We start from the raw sequence: 27,662 nt of genomic DNA, 5'->3' as shown, positions 1-27,662 counted from the left end.
CCCTATGCTTGATAATTACATTTTATTTACAGATGAAGCAAGCTACTCATGATGGTATGTTTAGTAACCACAATTCTCATTTTTGGAATCATCTAGGCTTCAACCTACATGTTGTGCACTAGTCTCTACATCAGTGATGCTACTCACTGTACGTGTGGTTAGGGGTATTATAATCTGTTCATCATAAGAATAAACCTGATGTAAACAAACACAAACGTGATGATTGGTCAGCAGTCAAAACCCTCAAACACTGGTGGGGTTCCGCTCTTGGAAGCAGGTCCAAGATATGTATTAGATATCTTATTACTATGTCACTGTAAATGAAACTTTAAGGCATTCTAATGTATTAAAAGCCATCAACGTTTTTATTAATGATACTTTAGCTACATAATTTTTATTTCTAAAATCGTGTACAGTCACAGTCTCAGTAAGCGCTACTTGTGCTCCAGTCGTCTCGCTGTTCAAATGTACTGCAAAAATGGATGAGACTGCTTCCTACTTCGCAGTGAAATACGCACACGGAACACTGTTAATTGCTAGAAACAAGTTGTTGTTAATGTTTTTCACAAGATTACAGAGAAAAAAACCAGCTCTGACTGCTTTCAAGAATATGTAACAAATATAAAGAGGAGTATTTTAATTATCTTCATGGCATAAGTGCAAGCGTGGCTGGTAATTAACTCCTACTTAACCATTTTTTTTTTCAAGAAAAATGCAGGTCTTGTAGTTTCTAATTACATATCACACGCAAAATTCTGTTTTTCATTCCAAATACACATTCTTAATTACTGATACTTTATAAAAGATCGTTAAAGATTTTGAAGTTTAGAAAAATTACACAATTGAATTTTTTTGAGAAAAATGAAAAATCAGATACTCTTTGTTAGAATATGCCCACTGGTTTCTAGGACAGCTGTGGTCTCACACGAGCCACAGTGAAAAGCGTCACAGAAACATGGAAAACAATAATTTTCACAGTGTCGAGTACACTATATAAATGCTGCGTTTTACAGTTGTCTCCTTAACACTGCAATCTGAACCCAACAAAATTGATCTGGAGCCAAGTTAAAGGATTTGTCATGAGAAATAATAAGACATCTAAGCTCCCAAATGTACAGGAACTAATGCACGAAGCTTTGTGAAAATGCAGAACAACACATCATAAAAGAGGAGGAGGAAATGTGAACTCCTAGGTGGCTTGGGATTCTGTTGCTGATTGCCCTGTTACCAACGTGGTAGTATTGTAATGTATTCCTGGGAGTCTGATATGGAAGCAGTTCAAAGATTACCAGACGACCGCCTGTAATACCTTCAGTGGCTTCAATATTTAACTAGATGGAAAAATCACAGCAGTGCATTTTTATGCCACATATAGCCGATACAGAAAAATTACCCTTCTTAAAATCAGGAATTTTCATAACTCATTCTTTTTAATTACAATAACATGTTAGCTAAGATCGAGAGCATGTTATGTTTTCCGTCTGGTCACCAGAGAAGCATATAATCAGAGTTTTACCATGTATTTTTTCCTTCTATTTAAAAATTAAATGACATTCAAAGCTATATTATTCTCTGCTCGTTGCTTTTTATGTATTTACTACAACTGTTCACATCACTGCAGATTAGTTGGGTCACTTGCCTGGCTGGTGGTGTCCAAGTTAAATGCACCAGTAAAGCTGTTGCCCCATACTATCGCTGAGTCTATGTACGCATAACGCACAGCATAAAACGTATCCTCATTACCGTACTTGACGGTATTCGCTACAGCTTGGCTTTCACTCCACATGAAAGAAAATCCAATGAGGTTCCAGCAAATGTGGAAGAATACATAGTGTAATGTTTACATGAGGTTTATTCTTATGATGAATGGAGTACAGGTGATTGTCTTATTGATCTGTACATGTTACCAAACAAACCCAATGGAGAGAATTACCTTCGGCTTCTGTGGAATCATCTTGCAAGATTACTTGATGATGTTCCCTTAGAGCAACGGCAGAGGATGTGGCACACACATGATGGAGCACCGGCACATTTTGCTGCTATGACAAGATGACATCTAACATGCCAATATGACAAAAGATGATTTGGGGGAGGAGGACCTGTACCGTGGCTTACACACAAGGTCAGCTGAGCTGAACCCCATGATTTCTGCATTTAGGGCCACCTTAAAATTGTAGTGTACATCAATCATTCCAGTCAAAATGGTTGAAGAATTGGAGAAGACTTGTCAATGATTCTCAAGAACTTCAAACTGGTCTCGGCATGTTTGAAAGGATTCGAAACTTATTGTAGTGACTGGTACAGCCCTGCATTCTGGTACATGAACGACACTTTGAAAACCTCCCTTAACTAGGAGTACAGTCACGTAACTGTTGTCCTGTTTGTTCAAAACACTTGCACTTCTATCAAAGTATCTCGAATAATTTTTGACTTTTTGCTTCTAGTATCATGTACTTTCAACTGCATGTGTTCATACCATTATTTATGATACACACCGTGTGTGTGTGTGTGTGTGTGTGTGTGTGTGTGTGTGTGTGTGTGTGTGTGTGTGTGTCCATAATTTAATGAAAATTTTAGCAATAGATGGAGCTGTAAGCCCCTTAACGTAAAATGGAATCAGCTAGAAGTGAGAGATGAATCGCAATACAATGGCTATGGTTCAAGTTGCTCATAATATATCCATACTGTTCAGTGTGCATGACTGCACAAGTTCACCGGTCAACACTCATGGCACAGTTAGTTAGGTAAGTCCATCTACCAAGACAAGGTCGCACCACATTAAATAGGAAAAATCGATTTTTTAATTTTCCTGATGCCAAAAAACCACGTAAAAGCCAAAATAATATCAGTATTTAACTGTCTTGGCACCAAAAACTGCAATAAAACAAAATGACACTGGTTTCTAATTGTCATGGCACTGGTGCAAGACATGTTCAATATGCTGTCCATGATTTTCTGCCACAAGCTGAAATCGAGAAACAGCATGTTCCACAACAGAACAGAGTGTCTCTGGGGTCATGTACAGAATGCGTTGCACAATGCATACCTTCAGTTCAGCTATGTTCGCAACTGGAGAGCTGATCACAACATCTTTCACAAAACGCCACATCCAGAAGTCACACGGATCAAGATCAGATGATCTGGATGGCCAGGCTGTAGGGAAATGATGGCTGATAATTCTAGCATTTCCAAAATTCCTCTTCAGCAGCCACTTCACTGGCTGTACAATGTTTTGAAGAGTACCATTGTACAGAAAAACAATCCTACCTACAGAACCAATCTGTTGAATTATTTGAATGTTGTCAGTGTGCAAAAGACTCTCATAGCATTTACTCATGATGGTACAGGTAACAGGACCCACAGGACTCATCTCCTAGAAAGGGGCATTATTTGTCCACAGCATGTTCCATGGCCATTCACTGTCCGCTTCCATGTGAGCAAAAAATTCCAGAACAAATGTTTGTCTTGCTGACAGGTCAGCAAAAAGCAGCTCCTGAACATGAATGATTCTGTATGGATAGCAATACAGAATTTTTCGCACGATTTTATGCAGCGTGCTCCCAGGCATCTCCAACATTCTTGACATTCAGACAAACCACGTAAACCACACTGCTGCTCAACTTCTCCTGCAACAGTGTGACCACATCTTTAACTGATGTCAGATCAACTCTTTTCTCCTTCTGCAACATTGCACTTCAAAAGAACTTGCCTTTTCGAATGCTGTAATTATTTTCGCCAGACCCTTAGCACACATCGGACCAAAGCCTTTTTTTTTTTTTTTTTGTAGCATGATGTTTCCCCGGGCGTGAATATGACGCTGTTCGAACTTGACATCATTTTGAGCAGTGGTTCTCTTTATACAGCATTTTGAAACTGAAACTTTATACACACACACACCTTACAAGTCAGGCATATTTTCCCTGGAGCTTTGGCAGATATTTGCAATAACGTTTTTGTAATTTGTAGCTCGATTCAGCCCCAAAAATTAATACTACTCATCACATCTTTCATACAATGCTCAGTGTCGAGGGAAAGCATCAGTTTGTTTCCCATTATGAGCAAATTTATTTTTAAAGTGGAATTCTATGTGCCCATTCGATAGAGCAGTCTCAAATTAGCATAGCACAATACTGTTTTATCAATATTTATTAATAGGGACAATGAAATATGAAGAATAAATAGTACTCCAGCAGCAACTGAGCAGCACTACTGCTTGGCGGTAGCAGTCAGCATGGGCCAGGGTGGGACGTAACACTTTGCTGGAGTACTGGATATTATTTGTGTTTTACTGTCCCTGTTAATATATATCAATGAAAGAAATATCACACTACACTAATTTGAGATTTCTCTATCAAACAGGTAAAATTCTGCTTTACTTATAATTTTGTTCATAACGGGTAAAAGAACTGGCACTTTCTGTTGACACAGGGCGTCGTATGAAAGACTTTATGAACAATAACTGGCTGGGCTGACTCCAACTACACACCACAAAAACCAAACTGAAAAATCTGCTGAAACACCAGAGAAAATATGTCTGGCGACTTTTATGAGACACATCCAGTATAATGGCAGGGGCTAGTTCTCTATCATGAATCAGGCACCTGTTAAGTTGTGCAGAATTATGTGAGAGCTTTAAATACTGTATTCTCAAGGTACAAGACATTTCTCTACGTGACATGCCATACAGCTTTCAATGGAGTCCTCCGACTGATTCCTCATGTCACTCTTTGCCTTGCCTCATGTGATACATAGCAGAGTTTGAATACAATTTAAGTACTACTGGGTTCATGTTTTATCTAAATGTTCTTTCAATGCCAAAGCTGTTAAGGATGAAGATAGGACAATGTATGTGGACTTATCTTTCATCTATTTTAGCAAAGTGTGATGAAAAAAAAATAGTCAAGAAAATATTGTCAGATTTAACTATTATTGATTACTGTTATATCCAGACGTCCCGTCATTGCTGTTGCTGTGGAGGAAGAAGACATGAAACTGTGCACAGGCTTATCTTGTACTATTGTAGTAGAATGTGCAAAACAAAATTGTCACAAAAATATTTTCACATTTAATATTTTATTTTAACATTTAGTAATTATAATACTGTGTTATTTCTATGTTAAGAGAAATGTAGGTGTGACCTCCCTACGAACCCTAACTGCAGGGGCTGGAGAAGCAAATTCTCTCTTCTGTCCCTGCTATTCATACACTGCCCTGTCGCCTTCATATGTTAACAAATACTTTTGTAACATTTTCTGAGTAACACAGAGTATATATTGCTGCTTCAATTTATTTCTCGCCGCAAGTAGTCCACTCTACGTCCAATACACACTCTTACAGTCCCAAGTGTTACATAGCACCACTGCTGCTCAACACTTGGTCTCATGTTTTTAATTGTAAAGTCTGGTAATATGGTAAATGTTTTAATATTTGATTTTCTCCTTTACCTTATGCCTACTATTTTTAATTCTATTAAATTTATGCTTAATTTTTATTTGATGTTAGGCCAATCCCTTACATTTGTAACCTTTGTCTGACACGATGAAAGCCTACACTGTAGCTCAAGAACGCCCATTTGATGGGTTATACCATGCCAGTCTTCTTTTTGTTCTTTCAACCAAACATCAACAGTTGTTTTGCATGTCGCATTTTTACCATGTTATACTTGAAATGTATTTCATTCACTTGAAAATATCTCCACAGCTGAAATTGCATCATGCAGAAAATAATAATAATAATAATAATAATAATAATAATATATACAGAGACACACTCTCTCTCTCTAATCCAACCACCCACACAGCCAGAGAGGGAGACTGTTGTGATGTAGAAAAAATACATTTCTGTTCTGACACCAGAAATACCCAAATCCACCCGAGTATCGTATGTTTTCAATGCCTATCATGAAACTGCAAGAGCAGAATGGAAACCTGTATGCAACTCTTCCTTTTTTTCTGTATTACTACAATAAGAGATCTGGGAGTTACGAAACAAGTAGTTTCAGTATCTTATGGTAGGTATCATGAGTTAGAGGAGTAGGACCACCCTGAATGCAACAGAATGAGGTAATGGCCAAGGATGGAGTATGTGGTAAGGTCTTCTACACAGGATGACCAACAAGCTGTAGTTTGTTTTTGTGAGTGAAAGTACATAGTCTTAATGGAATTTGGACTGAAATGCTTCGAACGTGGACAGTGCGTAAGATCATACCAACATCTCCACGTTGTACATGTCTTTAGGTGTTGTTGGCTGGTTGGTTTAAAAGAGGGGGGAAGGGACCAAACTACAAGGTCATCATTCCCTCGCTCCTAAGAAAACAATGCCACAAGTGTAAGAATAAAACAGACGAGACATATAACACAAAACGGAAAGAAAGGCAAAATCACAAGAATGAAGGAAATGCACCGAACACTAAACGGACCAAAAGAGGACAAGAAAACAACACAGAGATGCTAGAAACAGAAAAGAGTAAAACAACAAACCAGATTACAGTGGCTGGCTGACCACGAGAATAAAAAGGAAAAGCCAGCCACTCTGCAACACATTAAAACCTCCACCCTAAAAGCACTAGGGTGGAGGACACAGAGGGACAAAGGACATCCACTAAAACTTAAATCAAATGATAAAATCTACCCTCACAAATAAAACGTAAAACTAAAGCAGCCAATGAGGCGTTGTCAGATAAAATGAGTGGCAACTAGTCCGGTAACCCAAGATTTCGTTGCTGGGCAGTCAAAGTGGGACAGTGCACTAGAATCAGGCCACTGTCAACCAGGCACCGCACTGACAATGAGCCAGGTCTTCACAGCGCAAGAGGTAACCATGGGTCACCCAAGTGTGGCCAATGTGGAGCCGGCAGAGGACAACTGATTCCTTCCGAGAGGCCCGCATGGAAGACTACTACACATCCGCAGTCTCCTTAATGACACGCAGTCTGTTGTGCGTACTGTTATGCCATTCCGTCTCCCAAAGCCAGAAAACTCTGCGGCATAAGTCAGAACGCAGGTCAGGTTCAGAGATGCCCATCTGCAGAAGTGGTTTCCGCATAGCCTGTTTGGCCAGCCTGTCGGCACAGGTGTTGGAAGTGTCAGTCTTTTTGTTGAGCATCATTTTGTATCACTAGTAAATACGACGATACTGACAAATGTCTGAGATGTGATGCAGGTAGACCAATAACACGGGAACATTTACAGATAGATTCCATAATCTCTATGCTAAAGAGTAAAATAAAGGACATGGTTAACTGAATTTTGCACGAGTCAGTGTCAATTGCAGGCCAAAGAATCTGATAAACAACCACAAGCACCGGAGAACAATGACATTTCTTGGCTACATAAACAATAACATGGTAGTAGGTCACACTTTTCTGGAATGGATAGTAATTTGTGATGAATGCTGAACATGCCCCTATACAACTTCCCAATGCTGAAAAATATCTAGCACTCTCACCAGATGATGTCTTAAGTTTTTAACAAGGGCCAAAATATGGAGGCCGCAAATGTCTGTTTCCTGCATGCCAATGTGTGACACAATATTGTGACTTCCTTTCAGATCAATAATTTACCATTCAGCTTGTAGGTGGTCCAGCACCCTCCATGGACTGCAGAGTATCAGTGTATAAATTTTTGTTTTGTCCGACAATTAAAATGTTTTGTGAACTAAGTAGTGCATGTTACTTTCCCAAAGATTTTTAGAGGCACAGTTTTGTAAGATAATGATTACACAAACCTATTTCTGCAGCTGCACTGCTCCTCTGGTCCTTTTCCATGCCACTATCCCTTCTAATGTGTCTGTTATGATGCAGTCTCTTCTCAGCCAGTGTCCTGGCCAATTTTTGTTTTTCCTCATCTCTCAACTTAAACAAATGTAACACAAATAAGCGAGAAGATGCATTACTGTCTGATAACACAGCTGTCAAATAACCACTACAGACAGTCGTATGAATTAAATACCTGGGAGTATGTGTGTAGAGCAAGATATAGTGGAACAGCCAAATAAAACCAAACATAGGAAAGGCAGATTCCAAAAAAGAGATTAACTTGAAGAATTCTCAGGAAGTGTGGTCCACTCACGAAGGAGATAACTTATAAAACCCTCATTCAACATATACCTGAGTACTGCTTGGCAGTCTGGGACCCTTACCAGATAGGACTAATATACAAAACACAGCAGAACAAAACAAGAGGAATATGTGAACATGTTTGAGCACATGTTCATTTAATAAGCACAAAAGCATCACAGAAAGGAGCATTCAATTCCAATGGCAGAAACTACATGACATGTGTTGTACATGCCAGTGTGGTTTACAAAAAGGGACGGAACATCCATTATTCTTCTCTCGCAACACTCACGGTTAACATGAAAGGGGATACATGAGACTGTTACATAAAATACCATCTGCTACACACCATAAGATGGCTTGTGGAGTATATATGTAGATTTATTTCTGGATAATTTTGTTTCTACTGGGTACATTTGGCGTACAGCTTATATGGCACTAAGGGAATCAAAGCAGGTAACAAACTAGTTGCTTTGATGTTTCGTCATCTACTCTATTGCCTTCCCAATTGCACGCAGCTCTGCAGTAAATACAGTGTTCTCATTGGAAAGGTGAATTCTGAAGATGTGGTTGGGGAAAACAACTCACCAGGAATTGGAGATCATGAGCTTCAAACTGTAGGTCCAAACTCCACTAAAATTTTAAAAGTTAAATCTGAAATGTATTCCTTTTGAAAATTTGTCAACTATAAAATAATTCAACACCTCTTAAGAAGACCTATTCCTATTTCAGTGTAAAACTTTTAAATCAGCCGCACCCATTAGAGACAAACATAGGCAGGTTTCAGCCTACCTGATCCTTGTTTTGCAATATGGTCAGTATGGTACATAGGCCAGACAAGCTGGCTTGCACAACTGCAAGGCTAAGTGCAGCCCACTGAGTAAGCCCAACTGCATTGACACCCCTTGCCGGCTTGTTGCTAAAGAGCCTGCAAAGCAATGTACTGAAGTTATTCATCGGGCCAGCCTGTGGCTTTTTCAGCATTATGCCCTGCATGAATATGAATCTTTGCTATTTCAATTAATTATGGAGGGGCAAGTGGAATCTTTGAGTGTGCATGCTTCACTTCATTGCCAGTTCACCCATCCTTTTTACTGTCAGCCAGTTACAGTAACAACAACATATATTTTACAATTACAGGACATGGATGGAATGTAAGTCACTGCATTCTTGGTGGGTGGAATCACTGATAATCACAATGTAAGAATCCACTGACACATAATAGAAGTCAAGTAGAATATACTGTCAAAACTGTATTTCCTCCCCACACATTTCAGAACATTGCAAACAGAAGCAATGCAAGATCACAGCACAAGCAGAAAGCTGGAGCAGTAAATCTGGAAGCAGAGTATGTAGTGGAGTGGGCTGGTGAACTGACAGTCTGATGGGCTAGCCAGCTAGCTCACCCCATACAGTGCATGCACATGGCACAGGTTGGGCAGACTGAAACCTGCACTGTGCATGACTCTAGCACCCATCTCTAAAAGACATTTTGTCACACAGATCCCAAAAGACCTCAATGGCTGCAATCAACTGCTGAAGACGCATTCCATTAGTGGTTAAGGATATTATGCCTCCAAGAACGAGGAAACGCTGAAAAGTAATGCCTTCGAATTTTTTGTGTGAGACACTAACTTTTTAAACAAAACATATGTTATTAACGTACTATGTATTTATTCTTCATGTCTACACATTTGCAGCCCTCTGCCTCTACAGGGCTCCAAATTGTATGTAGCTCTAAATTGTAATGTGTAACATGGCAGTGTGTAATGTAATTGTGTCACTGTGTGGGGAACAACACGCTTTGGGTGCACTGTCATCGATCATCGTCCATACAGTCCTGACTTGGCCCCATTTGACTCTCAACTGTTTCCAAAACTTAAAGAACACCTTTGAAGACTTCATTTTGATAGTGATGAAGCGGTGCAAGCAGAGGTGAGGTTGCGACTCCATCAACAAAGTCAAACCTTTTACACTGACATTATCGACAATGTGAGGGCAACACTACAGTACTAGTCATGCATGTGCAGTCCTTCCCAACTATTAAGAGGGATGATTAAAACAGCTTCCTTCCAACACTTGCAGAACTATCCTGTCAACCAGATAAAATTACAGTACACACTCACTGACATAGCAACTTATTGTAGACTGATCGCAAGGGAGAGAAGTGAGAAATCATGTACACTGTTTACAAAAATACAGGACTCTGTGCAATGGTCAAACAACAGTATGTTTGTACAATTCCCCTGCATGAACAGTTTCTTAGACATGGAATTTAAAACTTCTGCCAAACCAGACTGGTCAGTGAGTGACTGGATGGAAGCCTTAGACCCGCTTACAGATTTAACATAGGACCAGAATTTTTTGTCCCCTCAGCCAGATCTTTGGCCAAGGTATTAAGGTGGTAGCTGTTGTATGCTTTGTGCATTGAATCTTTTCTAACCTCTACTAACCTCTGCCTGTCATCATTTGCATGTCCTCTTTTGAAACATAAGTGAGCTGATGGAAAACGTAGATGCTGAGGGAAACAGTGAGACACTAAACTATAAACACGTTAAGTGGATTGACTCAAAATATTTAAGTGTTTGTTTTACTGCAATTACTGCATCCTACATCAGTAATACTTAAAAACTTTGTATGTAATTTACTTGTTTATTGTGTTTCTTTGGTAAGTTGATGACAGGAAACAAATTTGTACAACAGTATGATATACAGAAAGTAAGTTTTGAAATAATTTGATATTTTTCCTGGTCTTTTTTAAATATACAGAATGGTCTTTTGATTTATGGCTGAATCAATCACTATTTAAAAATCAATACATTACATGTGAAGTTCACAAAATTTTCATCCAAATACAAACTCCTAAACAGTCTTTTGCGTTTCCTGTAAAATTACAATTTTGCAGAAAGCAAGTTTTGAAAAAATAGTACTCAATTATGAGTTAGAGAAATTTATAGAACGATATTGGCCACAGCACACTCGTATATACATAGATGGCTCTAAAACAGATGAGGGTGTGGGATATGCTTTCTTCAGCCTTGCCATTGGCATCTAGAAAAGTATTGCACTTCCACCTGAAACTTCTATCCATGCAGTGGTGCTATCAGCCATATGGGAGGCCATTTGGTAAGGCATACAAATATTGAAGCTCGTATTGATATTCACAGGCTCCTAAAGTGTTATGAACAATTTGACAGGGGCAGACTAACAAATGTGATGTATTTTGGATATATTGGATACCATCACAGAAGCAAGGAAAATGAGATAGATGTCCACTTGCTATAGATAAAAGGTCATCAGGGCATTTAACATAATGAAATAGTTGACTACCTAGCAAAGAGGAGCATTACTGAATGACAGTTCCACTGAACGCCTATCACTCTCACAGATTTCAAACTTTCAATCAAGAAAGCTGCTTACCACGATTGGAACCGTGAATGGCACATGTCTCCGCAACATAATGGGAGACACCTAGCAGTCACACAGCCAAGTATCTTCCCTTGACTGTGTGAAGCTAAGTAAACATCACATGATGTCCAGTATTTGTATGAGGCTGGTGCATGGATGTTACCCCGCACATTTAAATCAAATAAAAATTCTAGTTTTTGGACATTGTATCGACGATTACACTGACATGGCAGATATGAATCATGTAACATTGACATGCATTACATACAAGGAAGTACAAGAAGTACTGCACAGGAAACTGGTTGCAAGGGGTTTTCCCCTACCTACAAGTGCGACCACCTTACTCTACCGATTCATTATAAGTTAGTACAAACTGATACAGAATATTTAAATGAAGCTGAAATACATAATCAAACTTGGTACTAAAAGCCCAAGAGGTCAAATATTATTATGGGGACAGTCTCCTCTGCATATTGGTTATCCCCACAGCTAAGCTTACTCTGTACATTTAACTTGAAAGTTGCTTTAACTCTGTACTGTTACACCTATAGCTGGTTGTGTCTTCAATGTAACCTTCAGCCAATATAGATGGTGGTGGTGGTGGTGATGATAGTAATAATAATAATAATAATAATAATAATAATAATAATAATAATAATAGACAGTGATAAAGCTATAAAACATATTGTCCATAGTGAATAAAATCCACTGTAGTTGTAATATCAGAGTTCCTCTACTTGGATAAAGGGATGTATACCATCTGTGTTTCAGGACCAAAAAAGGCTCTGAGCACTATGGGACTTAACTGCTGAAGTCATCAGTCCCCTAGAACTTAGAACTACTTAAACCTAACTAACCTAAGGACATCACACACATCCACGCTCAGGGCAGGATTCGAACCTGCGACTTTAGGGGTCGCGCGGTTCCAGACTGTAGCACCTAGAACTGCTCGGCCACTCCGGGCGGCATTTCAGGACACTAATCCCATCTTCAGGTTGGCTGGTTGGTTTAAAAGAGGGAGGAAGGCAAAAAACTGCTAGGTCGTCAGTCCCTCGTTGTGAATAAAACAATGCAACAAGGATGAGAAGAAAACAAGCAAGACTGACAACACAAAACAGAGAGAAAGGAAAAACTACAAGAACGACAGAAGGGCAACAATCACTTAAATGGACAAAAGGAAAGAAGAAAACCAAAGAAACGCAAGTAACAGGTAGAAGAGACTAAAACAACGAACCAGATAACCATGGCTGGCCGACCATGAGTACAAAAAGGAGGAGCCAGCCACTCCGCAATACATTAAAACCTCCACCCTAAGAGCACTAGGGTGGAGGACACAGAGGGACAAAGGACATGCGCTAAAACCTAGATCAAATGATAAAACCCACCCTCACGAATAAAGCGTAAAACTACAAGGGTAATCCCAAAAGTAAAGCCTCCTATTTTTTTAATAAGCATAATCACCATTTCTGTCGATGCATTTTTGTAGACCCTGCGGCAGTTTTTGTATGTCCATGTCATACCAGCTCGCCGCCATGCTGTTCAGAAAGTTATGAACCTCTTCTTTCACCTAGTCGTCGGAGCTGAATCGCTGAGACCACAATTAATGCTGACAGGTACTGTGAGGCTCTGAAAAAACTCAAATGGGCAATTCAGAACCGGAGAAGAGGAATGTTGAGCAAGGGCGTACACATTCTCCATGACAATGCTCACCCACACATCGCTCAGCAAACCGTTGCTCTCCTGCAACAGTTTCAGTGGAACATAATCACCCACCCACCCCATAGTCCTGACTTGGCGTCCAGTGACTATCACCTGTTCCCTAGGTTAAAAGAACATTTGACCGGAAAGCAATTCAGCTCCGACAACGAGGTGAAAGAAGAGGTTCATGGTTTTCTGAACAGCATGGCGGCGAGCTGGTATGACATGGGCATACAAAAACTGCCACAGCGTCTACAAAAATGCATCGACACAAATGGTGATTATGTCGAAAAATAGATACATATTCAAGATGTAAACCGATGTAAACCATTGTAGAAATAAACAGGTCTATGTACTTATAAAAAAATAGGAGACCTTACTTTTGGGATCACCCTTGTAAATCAGCCGATGAGGCACTATCAGATAAAATTAGCAGCAACGAGTCCAGTAACTGAAGATTTCATCACAGGGCATTCAAAGTCGGGCAGTGCACCAGAATATGGGGCACTGTCAACCGAGCACCGCATCAACACTGAGGCAGGTCTTCATGGCGCAAGAGGTAGCTGTGCATCACCCAAGCGTGGTCCATGTGGAGCTGGCAGAGAACCACAGAGTCCCTGCAAGAGGCCAGCATGGAGGACTGTCACACATTCATAGTCTCCTTAATGGCACGCAGTTTGTTGTGCCTACTGAGACTATGCCATTCTGTCTTCAAAAGCCGAAAAACCTGGCGGTGTAAAAACGAACGCAGGTAACTCACTGGAATGCTGATCTCCATAAGCAGTTTCCGTGTAGCCTCTTGGGCCAGCCTGTCAGCAATTTCGTTGCCTGGAATTCCAACGTGTCCTGGGGTCCACACAAACACCACTAAACAACTGGACCGTTCCAGGGCATAGATAGACTCCTGGATGGTCGCCACCAAAGGATGTTGAGGGTACCACTGGTCGACAGCTTGTAGGCTGCTTAAGGATTCAGCACACAGAAGAAACAACTGTCCAGGGCATGAATGAATGTGCTCAAGAGCACGAGATATAGCCACTAGCTCTGCAGTAAAAACACTGCAGCCATCTGGCAAAGAATGCTGTTCAATATGTCCTCCATGGACATACAAAATGCCTACATGACCATCAGCCATCGGTGTAAACCACTTCATGGCCTCGGTACATGTCAAGAATCGAGATGAAGTGGCAACAGAGAGCCGCAGGGTGAACTGAGTCCTTTGGGCCATGTGAAAGGTCCAGGGAAAGCCGCAGCCTAGGTGTACACCATGGAGGTGTACACCAATGGTCCTCGAGTATAGGTGGTAAAGGCGAGGGCTCCAGTTCAGATAGAAGGGATTGGACATGAACTGCAAATGTAAGCCCTGACCTGGGCCGCCAATACGGGAGATGAACTGCCGTGGGTGGGATAAGGAGACAATAATTCAGATGCGCAGGAGAACTACGAATGCGTGCAATGTAACTGGTGAGCAGTTGTGCACGCCTGACCTGCAATGGGGGGACTCAGCCTCCGCCAGGGGCACCAACTTGGGCACAGACAGTACGAAGTGACAGGAAATTCTGGATAAAAATCGGGAGTGGGCCTTGGAGACCCCACTCGTATACTGTAACAAGGATACGATGTCGCTTTTTGTAAATCAAAAAAGACGACAACAAGGTGTTGGCATCTGGAAAAGGCTTTTTGGATTGCAGACTCGAGGGACACAAGATTATCTGTGGTAGAGCAACCCAGGCGGAAACCGCCCTGGCACGAAGCCAGTAGGCCATGTGACTCCAGCACCCAAGCCAACCGACACATCATACGTTCCAGCAGCTTACAAAGAATGTTGGTGAGGCTGATGGGCCGATAGTTATCCACATCAAGTGAGTTTTTGCCAGGTTTCAGCACTGGTATGATGGTGCTCTCCCATCAGCGCGATGGAAAGACGCCACCGCACCAGATCCGGTTGAAGATCACGAAGAGATGTTTAATCATCTGACTGTGGATCCAATCTGGCCCAGGAGCTGTGTCGGGGCAATGTGAAAGGGCACTGAGGAGCTCCCAATCTGTAAATGGGGCATTATAGGGTTCACTGAGACATGTAGTGAACGAGAGGATTTTCCCTTCCATCTGCTGTTTGAGAATGCGAAAGGCTGCGGGGTAATTCTCCGACACAGAGGCGCGAACATAGTGCTCAGCAAAGTGCTCGGCAATCACGTTTGCTTCGATAGATAACACACCATTTATGTTAACACCAGGAACACCTGTTGGGGTCTGGTACCCAAAATCTCGTTTGATCTTTGCCTAGACTTGGGAAGGTGATATAGGGCACCCAATGGTCGAGATGTGTCTCTCCCAATACTCCTGTTTCCATCTTTTGATAAGCTGGCATATGCAGACACAGAGCCGCTTAAAGGCTATGAGGTGCTTCGGAAAGGGTGCCGCTTATGCTGCTGGAGAGCTCGCCAATGCTCCTTAATTGCCTCAGCAACTTCCGGCGACCACCAAGGGACTGTCTTTCCCTGGGGGCACCGTAAAGATCGAGGGATCGGGTTTTCCGACGCAGAAACAATTGTTGTAGTTACCCGCTCAATCACCATATTGATGTTACCATGTGGGGGAGATGCAACGGTGACAGCAGAGATGAAGGCTTCCCCGTCTGCCTTGTTTAAATCCCATCTGGGCAGGCGTCCATGAGCCTGACGCTGGGGCAGTGACAGGAAGATGGGGAAGTGGTCACTACCACACATGTCGTCACGTGCTCTCCCGTGAATAGATGGAAGAAGGCCAGGGCTGCAAACCGAGAGATCAATGGCCAAATATGTGCCATGTGTCACACTAAAATGTGTGGGGGCCCATGTATTTAAGAAGCAGAGGTCGAGTTGTGATGGTAAATTTTCGACATCACTGCCTCAGCCAGTGAGCAGGGTGCCACCCCACAAGGGGTTATGAGCATTAAAATCTCCCAAAAGTAGGAAAGGTTTATGGGCGTTGATCAATCAGTGCAGCCAATGCATTCAGGGGTACTGCACCATGTGGAGGAAGATATACTTTGCAGGCAGTTATTTCCTACATCATCCTCATTCTGAGAGCCACAGCTTCAAGAGGGGTTTGAAGGAGCACAGGTTCACTGCATACTGAGTTCAAAACATAGACACAAACTTCACCTGACACACTATTATAGTCACTTCAGTTCTTGTAAAATCCCCTATAGCCGTGGAGTGGAGGGGTCCGCATTTTTGGGAACCAGGTTTCCTCAAGGGTAATGCAGAAAGTAGGCTTAAGAGTTGCTGTAGCTCAGCTAGGTGGTGGAAAAAACCTCCACAATTCCACTGAAGGATGACATTATCGCGAGGCTGGGAAAGCATGAAGCGTGCAAGGAGGCAGGTTACGCCTCAGGGTCACCTGCTGCGACCAACTGAATATTTGTAGCCATTTCTATGGTGGATGAGGCATCAGTGAGATCCAGGTCCACAGGGGATGCTCTAAAGCCCGGTCCACACGCAACAATCTGTCTGCGCAGACATCGGTGCAAATGTCTGTACATGCAAAAGATCGCTGCAAATGTGGTGTATTCACACGACACAAACCCCAATCTACTACTCGCCCGCCATCTGTCGGTGTAGAAAAGCGACTACGCTCCCCGTAAACGTCAAAAATTTAATTCAGTTATTTTGAAATATAGAAATGGAGGAAGTTCTGTTGTGGTCTGTGTTCGCAACTTGTGTTGCAAAAAACATTCAGACCAACCGCAGGAAACAGAGAAAGCGGTGAAAATGGTGTAGACAGTGGCTGCTAAAGCGAAAGCAGTTTTCTCACGTACATTTCCTGTGAGAGTTGCAGGGTGAACCTGTTTTGTTTTACATTACCTCGTCTTCCATTTCCTGGCACATTGACACTCCAATTTCATCTTCAATTGTACTCCTGCTTGGTCTTGGCGTTTCTTGATCACTAAGAAAGCCAAGGAGATCAAAATACCATAACATTGGCTGGTATACTTGATCTACGCTTACACCAGATCTTCTAGATTTCTGAACTTTGGATAACTCTTTTCGGTAAACAGTTCGCTGACAGACTTAATTTACTTGACTTGCCTTCATGAACTCATCCTTCAGGACAGCGTAAATAGCTTCACATGTGTTGGGTATTATTTTACTCAACGCTTGTTTCGATATTGCAGTTGAAAATTCCAAATCCTTGTAGCTCCTTCCTGTTGCTAGGAATCTTAATGTTACCGCTAGCCGTACATGAGGAGAAATTGCCTTTCTCATACAAGTATATTTTCTCATAATATGAGGGGTTACAAGCTTTAAGAGATAATTATAAGTTTCGACATCTATCCGCAAATAATTTCGCCAGTTCGCAACGAATTTATTTTTTTAATTATCGTTTCTCTGTTTGCCGAGGTGTCAACTGCCCGCAATTTTTCAATTAGAGCATTGTATGCTGGTGTCTTTTTGTCTCGGTCACTATATTCTTTACTTTTAATCTTCCACAAACATGGGTGGTTTTTTATATATTTCAATGAATTCACTTACAAACTCTCAAGAGCACTGACAAGTATCAGCCATTTTAATGCCCTGTGCGCACAAATACAAACACTAGACTGAGCAAACAGCTGTTTCGTGCCAGATTTGCGGCGATCTCCTGTCCATACGCTCCAACTTGTCTGCGCAGATGTGGTTTGAACCCACAGATTTGAGAGGTTTTGCTCAAACATCCAACTCCAACTTCCAGGTTTGCACACACCTCAGGTTGGTGCAAATCTTCTGTCCACACGCAACGATCTGTCTGCGCAGATGTGATGTGCACAGACATTTGCGCAGACAGATCTTTGCTTGTGGACGGGCCTTAAGATCTCCACCGCATCCTCAGATGCAGAATTGATAGGGAGTGGTGGTGATATGGCCACCAGATGGTCCTGTTTCTTAGCAGACTTCTTCTTAGTTGGCTTGCTCTCTCACTTCTCGTCCGCAGTCTCGACATGTGGCGCTGGAAGTGCAGCGGGAAGACATGTGCACGAACCTCCAGCACCTAAAGCACCACATAGGGGGAGGGACGTGTATGGTTTAATATCACAGTGGTAAACCATCACCTTGACCTTTCCAGACAACGAATCACCCTCAAAAGCCAAGTTGAAGGCACCGGTAGCAACCCTGTTGTCTTTGGGTCCCCTGTAAATGCCCCATATGAAATGAGCACTCCACTGTTCTAAATTGGCACGGAGCTCATCGTCAAACTGCAAGAGATCGCGATGGAAAATGATCCCCTGAACCATGTTGAGGCTTTTCTGGGGAGTGACAGAAACAGAAATATCACCCAGCTTGTCACAGGTGAGTAACACTCGGGATTTGGCTGGGGATATTGTCTGAACAAGCCTGCGCCGTTCCGCATCTTGGACAACACTGTCACTTCTCCAAACTTATCCTCAAGGTTTTCAATGAAAATCTGAGGCTTCATAGGTAGAAAGGAGTCCCCATCAGTTCTGCTACAGACTAAAAACTGAGGCGAATATGGCTCTCTCCCTTCTGTAGCCATACGTTCCTCCCATGGTATAGCGAGGGAGGGAAACGATTTAGGGTCGTACCTGTCAGCATTGTATTTGATCTTGTCCTTCTTAGAGACTGCTGGTGCTGTACAGTCGCCAGCAATATATGACTTAGTCCACTTCATTGTGGGTCATCCGCCCTGATGCCACCCACTCCGATCAGGGGCTCTCCCCATGGGCGCCACCCAGTCGCAGCAAAAGCCAAATATCATGACGGCCGTTGCCGGGAGTCCTGATGCCCCAGGAAGACAGGCATCTATTCCTTGGCATACGTGGGGAGTTTACAGCTCAGGCATCATCAGCAGTGTGATCCCCGAGTTGCAGGGGGCTACCACAAAATGGGTACATGACAGCCCCACCACAACGGGCTGGCTACCGTGCTGGATATTGGGCGCAGAGAAATCCAATATTGTCATGGGGGCGAAAGAGGACAGGAGACACTGGAAGAAGATGACATACCCCGCAAAGCGTCCTCGCCCAAATAGATGAATCACAAGTGGAGATGCAAAGCCATGACAAGAGACTCAGGACATCTAATCTAAGGGCACTATGGATAACACGTGCACCACGTAAGGCGTCCTTCCCCTTATGGCCCACACTTCTGTAGAATTTTGAAAGTGGCGGATCAAACCATAGAATGGGACCTGAACTCATAGGGCCTAAAAGTGAGAGACTCCTTTTAGTCGCCTCTTACGAAAGGCAGGAATACCTTGGGCCTATTCTAACCCACGGACCCACAGGGGGACCATCTTCATGTGGTGTCGTAAGAACTAAAGATGATTAAGTAGGATACTACACTAAATTAATTAACATTAGAAGAGCTGTTAAGGCTGTACATCATCAGTAGAACATACCTCCATTGAGCATGACAAAACCGCACAAGTCACATTGAAAAATTAACGAATTTATCCAACCTGTGTGGGTGAGGATGTAAGATATGGGGTCAAGCAGTATGATACGTTAAAAAGGGCCTGACCAGACACAGAATTAAATTCACAAATATGTACTCATACATGGAAAACTGTCACCTCACGATCTACTATGAACAGCCAGAGATGTTACACGGGCTTGACGAAGCCAACATCATAGCATAAATGACATTACAAAAAACTGAAATGCCCTCTACCAAATTGCAAAAAGTAACTTACCATATAACCACTGGCAGCTGCATGTCGAATACTACCAGCATGATCCATATAGGAAGGCAAAGGATACCTAGGGAATTCAGCTGCTGATATCCATGCCTCACACCCCGTACTGTCTCACAAAATAACTCAATACAGATAACGCCAAAACAGCATTACTAAATGAACAGCATATGGCTGTAAGACATATGAAGTGCAATGCACCCCACAGTCTTCATGCCTCACCCACGCGGACACTCAGACAACTGGATAAATTTGTTAGTTTTTCTACATGAATTGTACTGGTTTTTTTTTTTTTTTCATTTGCAGTTAAGGTGTGTTCGCCTGATGGTTTACAGACTTAATGGCCTTTTAACGTTGATTAATTTTTTTTATGTATGTAGACTGAAGGGATGGATGAAAATTTGTACGAAGCTCGGAATTCGAACCCAGATCTCCAGCACACTAGGCAGATGCGCTACACACTACACTGCCCTCGCACAGTGGCTTTGCACAACAGCACGGACTACCCTGGCATGCATCCCTCAGCCCACTTGATATTCTCCCTAAACTCAAACAGCATAGCAGAGGCTCACCATCTGTATTGGAATAGCAGCTCAGCATCGAACAAAGTTGGGGAATCCTACTTGAAACCCAGACACAGGTGCTTTAATCAAATGAAACTTTATGATTCAGAGACATTTTCAAGTCTCAAACATCTATGATGTACATATGCAGACAAGATTTGAAACTGTCTCCTGCTCACTAGGCTGGTGAGCTAACCACTACACCACTCTGGCAGTGTCTTGGCACAACTTCACTGACTACCCTAGCATGGCTCCCTCCTCAATCCAGAAGCCACTATGCCAGAGTGGCATAGGGGTTAGTGCATCCGCTTAGTGAGCAGGAGATCTGGATTCGAAAACCAGCCTTGGGCAGTCACCAAGAAATGTACCATTTAAACATAATACACAGAGCTGCCACCGTAACTTCACAGCAGGAGCGTCGAGCGGACACACAGGTGAGCAATGGAATGAGGCTTGCATACAATATTACACAATACTATATTAGCTGTTTTTCAATAGGCCTCTGTGGATTCATCTGACTTGAAACATGCTTCAATCTTAAACAGAGCCCCTTTATGGTTTTTATAACATATGTCATATGCACCATATTTACTCTACTGTACAGACAGCAACTTCATGTGCGTGTGCGCACACACACGCACACACACACAGAGAGCGAGAGAGAGAGAGAGAGAGAGAGAGAGAGAGAGTAAAAACTACCAATGTTTGTAAGTCCCGTTTCTTCCATTTTCTGGATATTAAATATTACCTGCTAATAAATACAACTGTTTAAACTTACTTTCTATCCCTGATAAAGGCAAATTTATGTCAACATAAATAACAGAAAATCTAAAACATTGATAACTCTTATCAATAATAAATATTTAACAACTTGAGAAAATGTATTTTAACGATTGTCATAATGTTTACTAAACTATCTCCAGCAACAGACTTAAGAGAACAAAAGTTACATGCTTGGCAAGCATGTTGCACATAATGAGTGTGCACACTGCAGTCAGGGCTCTCTCCCACTCTTCACGATGAAATGACACTTTTGTAATGCACTTTACATCATATCCAGCAATGATGGAACAATCAGCACAATGAAGTAATAGTAATTTCAATGAGCTGAGTGGCACAGTTTAAGGGATCTTCGAACCTTTTTCTGGCAGTTATCACTGTGCAAATAAGCAGTACTTCTATAAACATGACAATTGTTCAATTCTATGCTCTGCAAGATATAGTCACGAGAAAGAGATATAAATTCTTATATGCCACTTACAATTTACTGAAATTCTTCACAATTAATGCAATTACTATCTTGATGATGTGGTGAAAAGTTCAAAGACCAAGCATTAGACCACATTATGTCATAGCTCCTCCTGAAGCCAAGCTATCAAAAGTGCAATTCAGTTCCAGAACTCAAACAATACAACCCAAATATGATCTGGATTTGCACAGTACTGGAGAAATATCAGCAACATACTCCAGGTGTATTTCATCACTTGTAAGAAAACATATCGGGTTGGCAAGTACTACATTTCAAGTCCCCCCTCTCCCCAAATATATACTTCACACTGTAAAATTAAATGTATTAGCTGCAGGAAACAATTTCATGTACTTTATGTACAGTTTAATGAAGGTTACCCTGCCTAAAATATTCAAGTGGTAAAATAGCCTCCTTTTCAGATCTCCAGGTGGGGTCTACTACGAAGAATGTTGTCGAGTGAGAGAGAGAGAGAGAGAGAGAGAGAGAGAGGAGAAAACCTGAAAGACAGGAAATTAATTATTTTCAACTTATCCATATACCACTTCTTTAAAGTAGAGGGAAAAAATATAAAAAATGTTAAGGTTTACCAATGGCATTCTAATTCTAACAAAAGATGTCTTGAAAAGAGGTTACACAATGAACATCGAAAAACGTAAAACAAGAATAAAGTAGTGGGGTCAAATGAAATCAGGCAATGCTGAAGTACTTGAATTAGGAAATGAGACATAAAATAATAATAGATGAGTTAATTATTAGGACAGCAAAGTAACTGATAGTTGCCAAATTAGAGGGGATATAAAATACAGAATGGCAATAGCAAGGAAAAAAAATCTCTAAAAAAGAAAAATCTGTTAACATTAAACATAAATTTAAGTGTTACAGAATTATTTGTATGGCATGTAGCTTTATATGGAACTGAAAAACTGACACCACACAGCTCTGACAAGAAGAGAGGTACATTGATTAACAAACAAAGCTGTAGGTTATTGAAATGGGGAGGAAAAAGCTTTCTGATACAATTTGACTATGACTGAAAACCACAATAACAACTACTTAACTTTCAAATTAGATGCAACAGTGAAAGTAATGAAGAATTCACGAACAGTTAAATAGCATAAGCTACTTCTTTGCAACATCACAATATGGCTACAGTTAGTCAAAACATGTTTTGTGTTTGTTACATGGTGTAATCAGGGCTAAAAAGGTCGTCATTTGTAGACTGTGTCATTGTATTTCAAAATGCACTCTATGGAAAAAAGAAACAACACACCACAAAGGAGTTATGCAAATTTGTCACAAATCATGCAAATTTGTCACAAATCGATACTCCTCCAGATATCGAAGGTAAATGCAAAATTATAAACTTTGGCAGCTAATGGATGCATGTGTGATACTGCAGCACAATTTCACTCCGCAACTGGCAAGGATGTAAACAGGGGACATGTCGGTACCATGGCATAAAGTTTTTGCGAATTCCACACCGGAAACTCAGATGGACAGTGGATATGCCTCACAGGCAGGCAGTTGAACAATGTGACAGATGTCAGCATTTAAGAGAGGATGTGTAGTTGGGATAAAAGTAGCCTGTTGGACTAATCAGCAAATCACCCTACATTTGAATAGGAGCAATGCCACTATTCAACAAAGGTGACAGGAAGGTGTGAATCATGGCCAAACACATAATCAAGAAGAATGCGGTCAACTTAGAGATATGACAGAACATGAGGACCAAGCAATAATAAGAGAGGCACTCAAAACCACAAATTGACCATTATCGTTGATCCAATGTGCAACTGGTACTTCAGTGACCACAAGGACCATTAATAGGTAGCTCACAGAAAAGGGGCTGAGCTCACAGCACCCCTTGCACCATCTACCATTGACCTATGTACACCAACAAGAGCATTTGCAGTGGCATCATGCACTTTCAGCCTGCAATCTCATCGACTGGAGTAGAATTACTGTCTTCAGTGACTCTGAATTGAGCCTGATGAATCCCACTTTGCCCTGATACCAGCAAAGACAAGTCTGGAGACAAACCAGGCAAAAGTGGCATACCTGCCTGGCCATTGCCTGCCATACAATTATGAGTGATAGTCTGGGATGCCATTTTGTTTCATAGCATGATTCCCTTGGTTGAAATATGCGGCACCCTTATGGCACAGTAGTACGTCCACAATATTCTACACCCCATTTTGTTGTCCTTCATCCAGGACTTACATTTCAGCAAGATAATGCTCCTGCTTGTCTTTGTATTTGTCAAACCCTACCTTGGCCAGTAAAAGAACTAGATCTCTTCCCAATTGAGAACATTTGGAGCATTATGAGCAGGGCTCTCCAACCAGTGATGAATTTTGACGATCTAATGCACCAATTGTACAGAATGTGGCACAATATCTTTCAATCACTAGGACATCCAACAACCCTATCAACCTATGGCAAGCCAAATAACTGCTTGCATAAGGGCCAGAGGTAGATCAACACATTATTGACTCACTCAACTTGTGAAGCTCTTTCTCTTGAATGAAACAATCATCCATTTTTTCTGAAGGTGTAAACATTTGTTTGCCTGTACATGTAAACCTCATCAATTGATTTCCGTCCCATTCAGATAATTCATTTGTGGTGTGTCCTTTTTTCTCTCGGGGTATATAATTACAGACAATTTAGAATACCTAAAACAGAGCAAGAGACAATGGGTTCACTGTAAGCTGTTACAACAGCCTTCATTCAAACATAACTACTAGATCCAATTTATAAGACCTCTCAAATTTCAAACTGAAGTTGTGTCCATGAGCTGCTGTTATGTCTTTACTCAAATAACAATCATAATATGTGTTTGTGGAGGAATGGTTTATTTCATAAGGAGGTCATATTTTTACCCCACACCCATCCACCCTTACTGCCTGTAATCTAAATGTATCTTTCTGTTCCACACCCTCGGAAACAAATAATGAAAGGGGTCACATTACTTTGAGCAGTTTTCGTGAATACTTATTATTTATTGCTTATAGTTCTTTTCAAGCAAACAATACTTAACCATCATTACCACAGCTTTAGATTCCAATAATTTTTTTAAATACACTTTCTGAGACCATCAATTATGTTGTGAAGCAATTTCTTTAAATATGAATAATGGTAATGGAATATCAAATACATTTAGCACTGTCACAAACTGTTCCCAGTAATTAATGGTCTACTCTTCAGTAATCTGACTGCTCCCTAAACATCTACACAGCAATTTCTCCAGTTCTTCCCCCACTACTACTCCAGGTGGCACACCATCAAATTCACAAACATTCTTCATATTACATATTGTGTAACTGAACGTTGGACTGGGCTACTGGGTGCTCCACTTGATATGGTTTTTAATTATACAGCCCCTTATATTTATTCACTAATATCTACATAATATACTATGACAAAATAGCTTCGTGACTGACATTTCAAAGAGTTGAGTGGTAGAGGGTGGCAACCAATCATAGTTGTTTCTTAAGTGCTACATTCTTGCAGTGTTACATATTCCGTAGATACATGCTCAGCCTTGTCAAACACATCTGGCTGCATGCAAGCAACATTGCCCCCTGCCCCCACCCCTTGCCACTACCATGTTGTAATCACAATGTCTACATCTACACTCCACAACTCATGTTACAGTGAGTGACACATAGCACATCTAATAACACTATAATTTTCCCCCTTCACAGTTCCATTAACGAATTTTGCATCAGAAGAATGCCTTTCAATAAACTCAGTTGGTTGTAGTGATAGAAAACCCTGCAAATTAGTCCAAGGTTTAAATTAGGTTGCAATGTGATAATTTGGCTGAGAGTTGAGTCAGGCACAATACAAACATAAAATACATGTTGTGACAACCCACTGATCTTTATTACAGCTTGATAATTATGTCTGTAATTAAGACACTCTACGTTGTAGAAACTATAACAGAAAGATACATTCACAGCATGTGATAAGAGACAATTTTCATGAATTTTGTTGGGTGTACATGTATCACAACAGACCATGAAAAATGCAAGAAAAGGAGGTGCCACTACATAACTCTTACCCTAAGTTATTATGTTGGAGCTACACTCAGTGTGAACCGATGACACCAAATTCAGCTTCAAAAATACATGGAGATTTCCATCCGTTATAGCAAGACACAGTATAAAATGTAAATTCTATTTGATTTGATAATTAATGCCATATGTTTTCATTTTTTTTAACATTACTGCATTCGTGCATATTTCAATTCTCACGTTCAAACATTGTACATGAGAAGTCCGACTTGAGTGTCAGTTGTCTCAAAGCAGAAAGCATGTTCTTTGTGATATCTGGCACTTAAGAATTTATTTAAACACACTGACACAATATGTCAAGTAACTAATACCCACAATATACTTCAAATTAATTTTATTAATAAAATATTTTACATACCAGTGTTACATACAGTCCTATGCGACACACATATTAACAAGCAGCTAATCTCTCAAATGTTAACTGTGCATGAAATGATTATTATAGCTTAACAATCTGCCAAGTAAAAGCGATCATGATATCACTGCCAATGAGAATAACATAAAATTACTTATTTTCAGTTTTAGGACTGGTATTGTGTAAGAACCTAGTGCTATCTGGCAAGGGAAGAACATTGAACAGTCAATGTAGTATTCAAAATTTGGTCAAAACCTTCATATATTTACAAAGACTGTGTTTCAAAAGCGGTCCACATCAAGGGACCGACTCTGTACTATAAAAACAATTCATGAGACAGCCCGTAAACTCCGAGTGAAATATATGCTGCAAAACTGCACAGTTACTGCTGGTAAAGCAGTAACCATCACCGACACAGTCATCAAGACAAAAATATTCCATGTGAGAGTGCATTACAGGTAGCAAGAGTTCTGTTGGCATGCTAATTACTAATAGAACTCTACCACCAAGTACTGTTGGGAAACTTACTTGTTGAACAAGTGGTTGTCCACTTTCAACTTGGAATAGGCTCGGAAATCATCTGGCAGTAGCATTACCGGGATCGTAACATGACTTAGTTCGTTAATCTGAAAGCATACACACTGTCAATAGCAACAGTAAAAGTATAAATGAAGGGTGGGAAATTGCTTAACACAATATACACACGTCAACAAAAGACCGCTCAAAACACATCACGTTTAGTATTAGAGATCACAACAAACTGACGTAAAACATTTTGTACTATCTGAATATAAAACAATACTTACAGTATGATTCACACCCCACATAAATACTGACAACAACGGTTCATTGGCCCTAAAGAGCTTGACTTTTTGATGTTTAACTCTAAAGTGTTTTTTCTTTAGTTTGCTCAAACCTCCTTGAACTTGAGTGACGCTCATTATTATATTCACTATTCGCACTACAACAAAAGTGATTGCACACTAAAGTTCTCTCACAGAAAACTATAAATAATGCATTTCGTATTTATGTGTGAAACCTCCATCCACAACGCGAAACAACTGCATACACCGCACTATGTCATTTGTTTGGGAACCAAACGCACACATCTAATCACATCTCATTGTTTTATTTTGGTTGCTAACTGCGTCAATCCCAGATAACTAAGAAACTAATCAAAGATATCCTGTATCAACATTTTCGTGGAGTTCAACAACCAAGAGATTTTGCAGTCACACCACAGTGAAAATCAATTTCGCTTTTTCAAAGATTTTCATTAAAGCGTAAATATTCATATCACTAGAGGAGCTTTCTTTATGCAGTCCTTTTCTATTATTGTAATTTTCAAACCACAAACTTTGCGTAAGTCAATAGCAGCGGTAATAAATATTGTTTTCGAATACACAAAAAAGACTCGCTTTCAATTTAAATTCTAAACTAAACGAAAGGAACTAATATCTTTAATTTCTATACAAAAATGGACCAATTGCGCTCGGAGTTACACGAATTGTCATTGCCCTCTAAAACTCAATGGCGTTCTATCTTAATATTTGCTGTTGGATGGTCACCAATTTCAAAA

General features: G+C 40.8%; 1 protein-coding gene across 3 annotated transcripts in view; it reads right to left on the bottom strand.

The window, feature by feature from the left end:
* LOC124721920 (phosphatidylinositol 5-phosphate 4-kinase type-2 alpha) overlaps positions 1 to 27,353 on the bottom strand; it is a 106,280-nt gene extending 78,927 nt beyond the window's left edge. For 2 of the 3 annotated variants that reach the window (XM_047247072.1, XM_047247073.1), the window contains exons 1-2: positions 26,890 to 27,353; positions 26,612 to 26,709 (exon numbers count right to left, since the gene is read on the bottom strand). In XM_047247072.1, the coding sequence (XP_047103028.1) occupies positions 26,612 to 26,709; positions 26,890 to 27,024 (233 nt within the window). In that variant the 5' untranslated portion in view covers positions 27,025 to 27,353. The remainder of the gene's footprint in view (positions 1 to 26,611; positions 26,710 to 26,889) is intronic. The other variant, XM_047247074.1, reaches the window with a different exon arrangement.
* Positions 27,354 to 27,662: the final 309 nt, after the last annotated feature.

This window comes from Schistocerca piceifrons, chromosome X, assembly GCF_021461385.2.
Source record: "Schistocerca piceifrons isolate TAMUIC-IGC-003096 chromosome X, iqSchPice1.1, whole genome shotgun sequence".
NCBI classification, from domain to species: domain Eukaryota; kingdom Metazoa; phylum Arthropoda; class Insecta; order Orthoptera; family Acrididae; genus Schistocerca; species Schistocerca piceifrons.
Note: the sequence above shows the minus strand (reverse complement) of the source record. Positions and strands in the feature narration are given on the sequence as shown.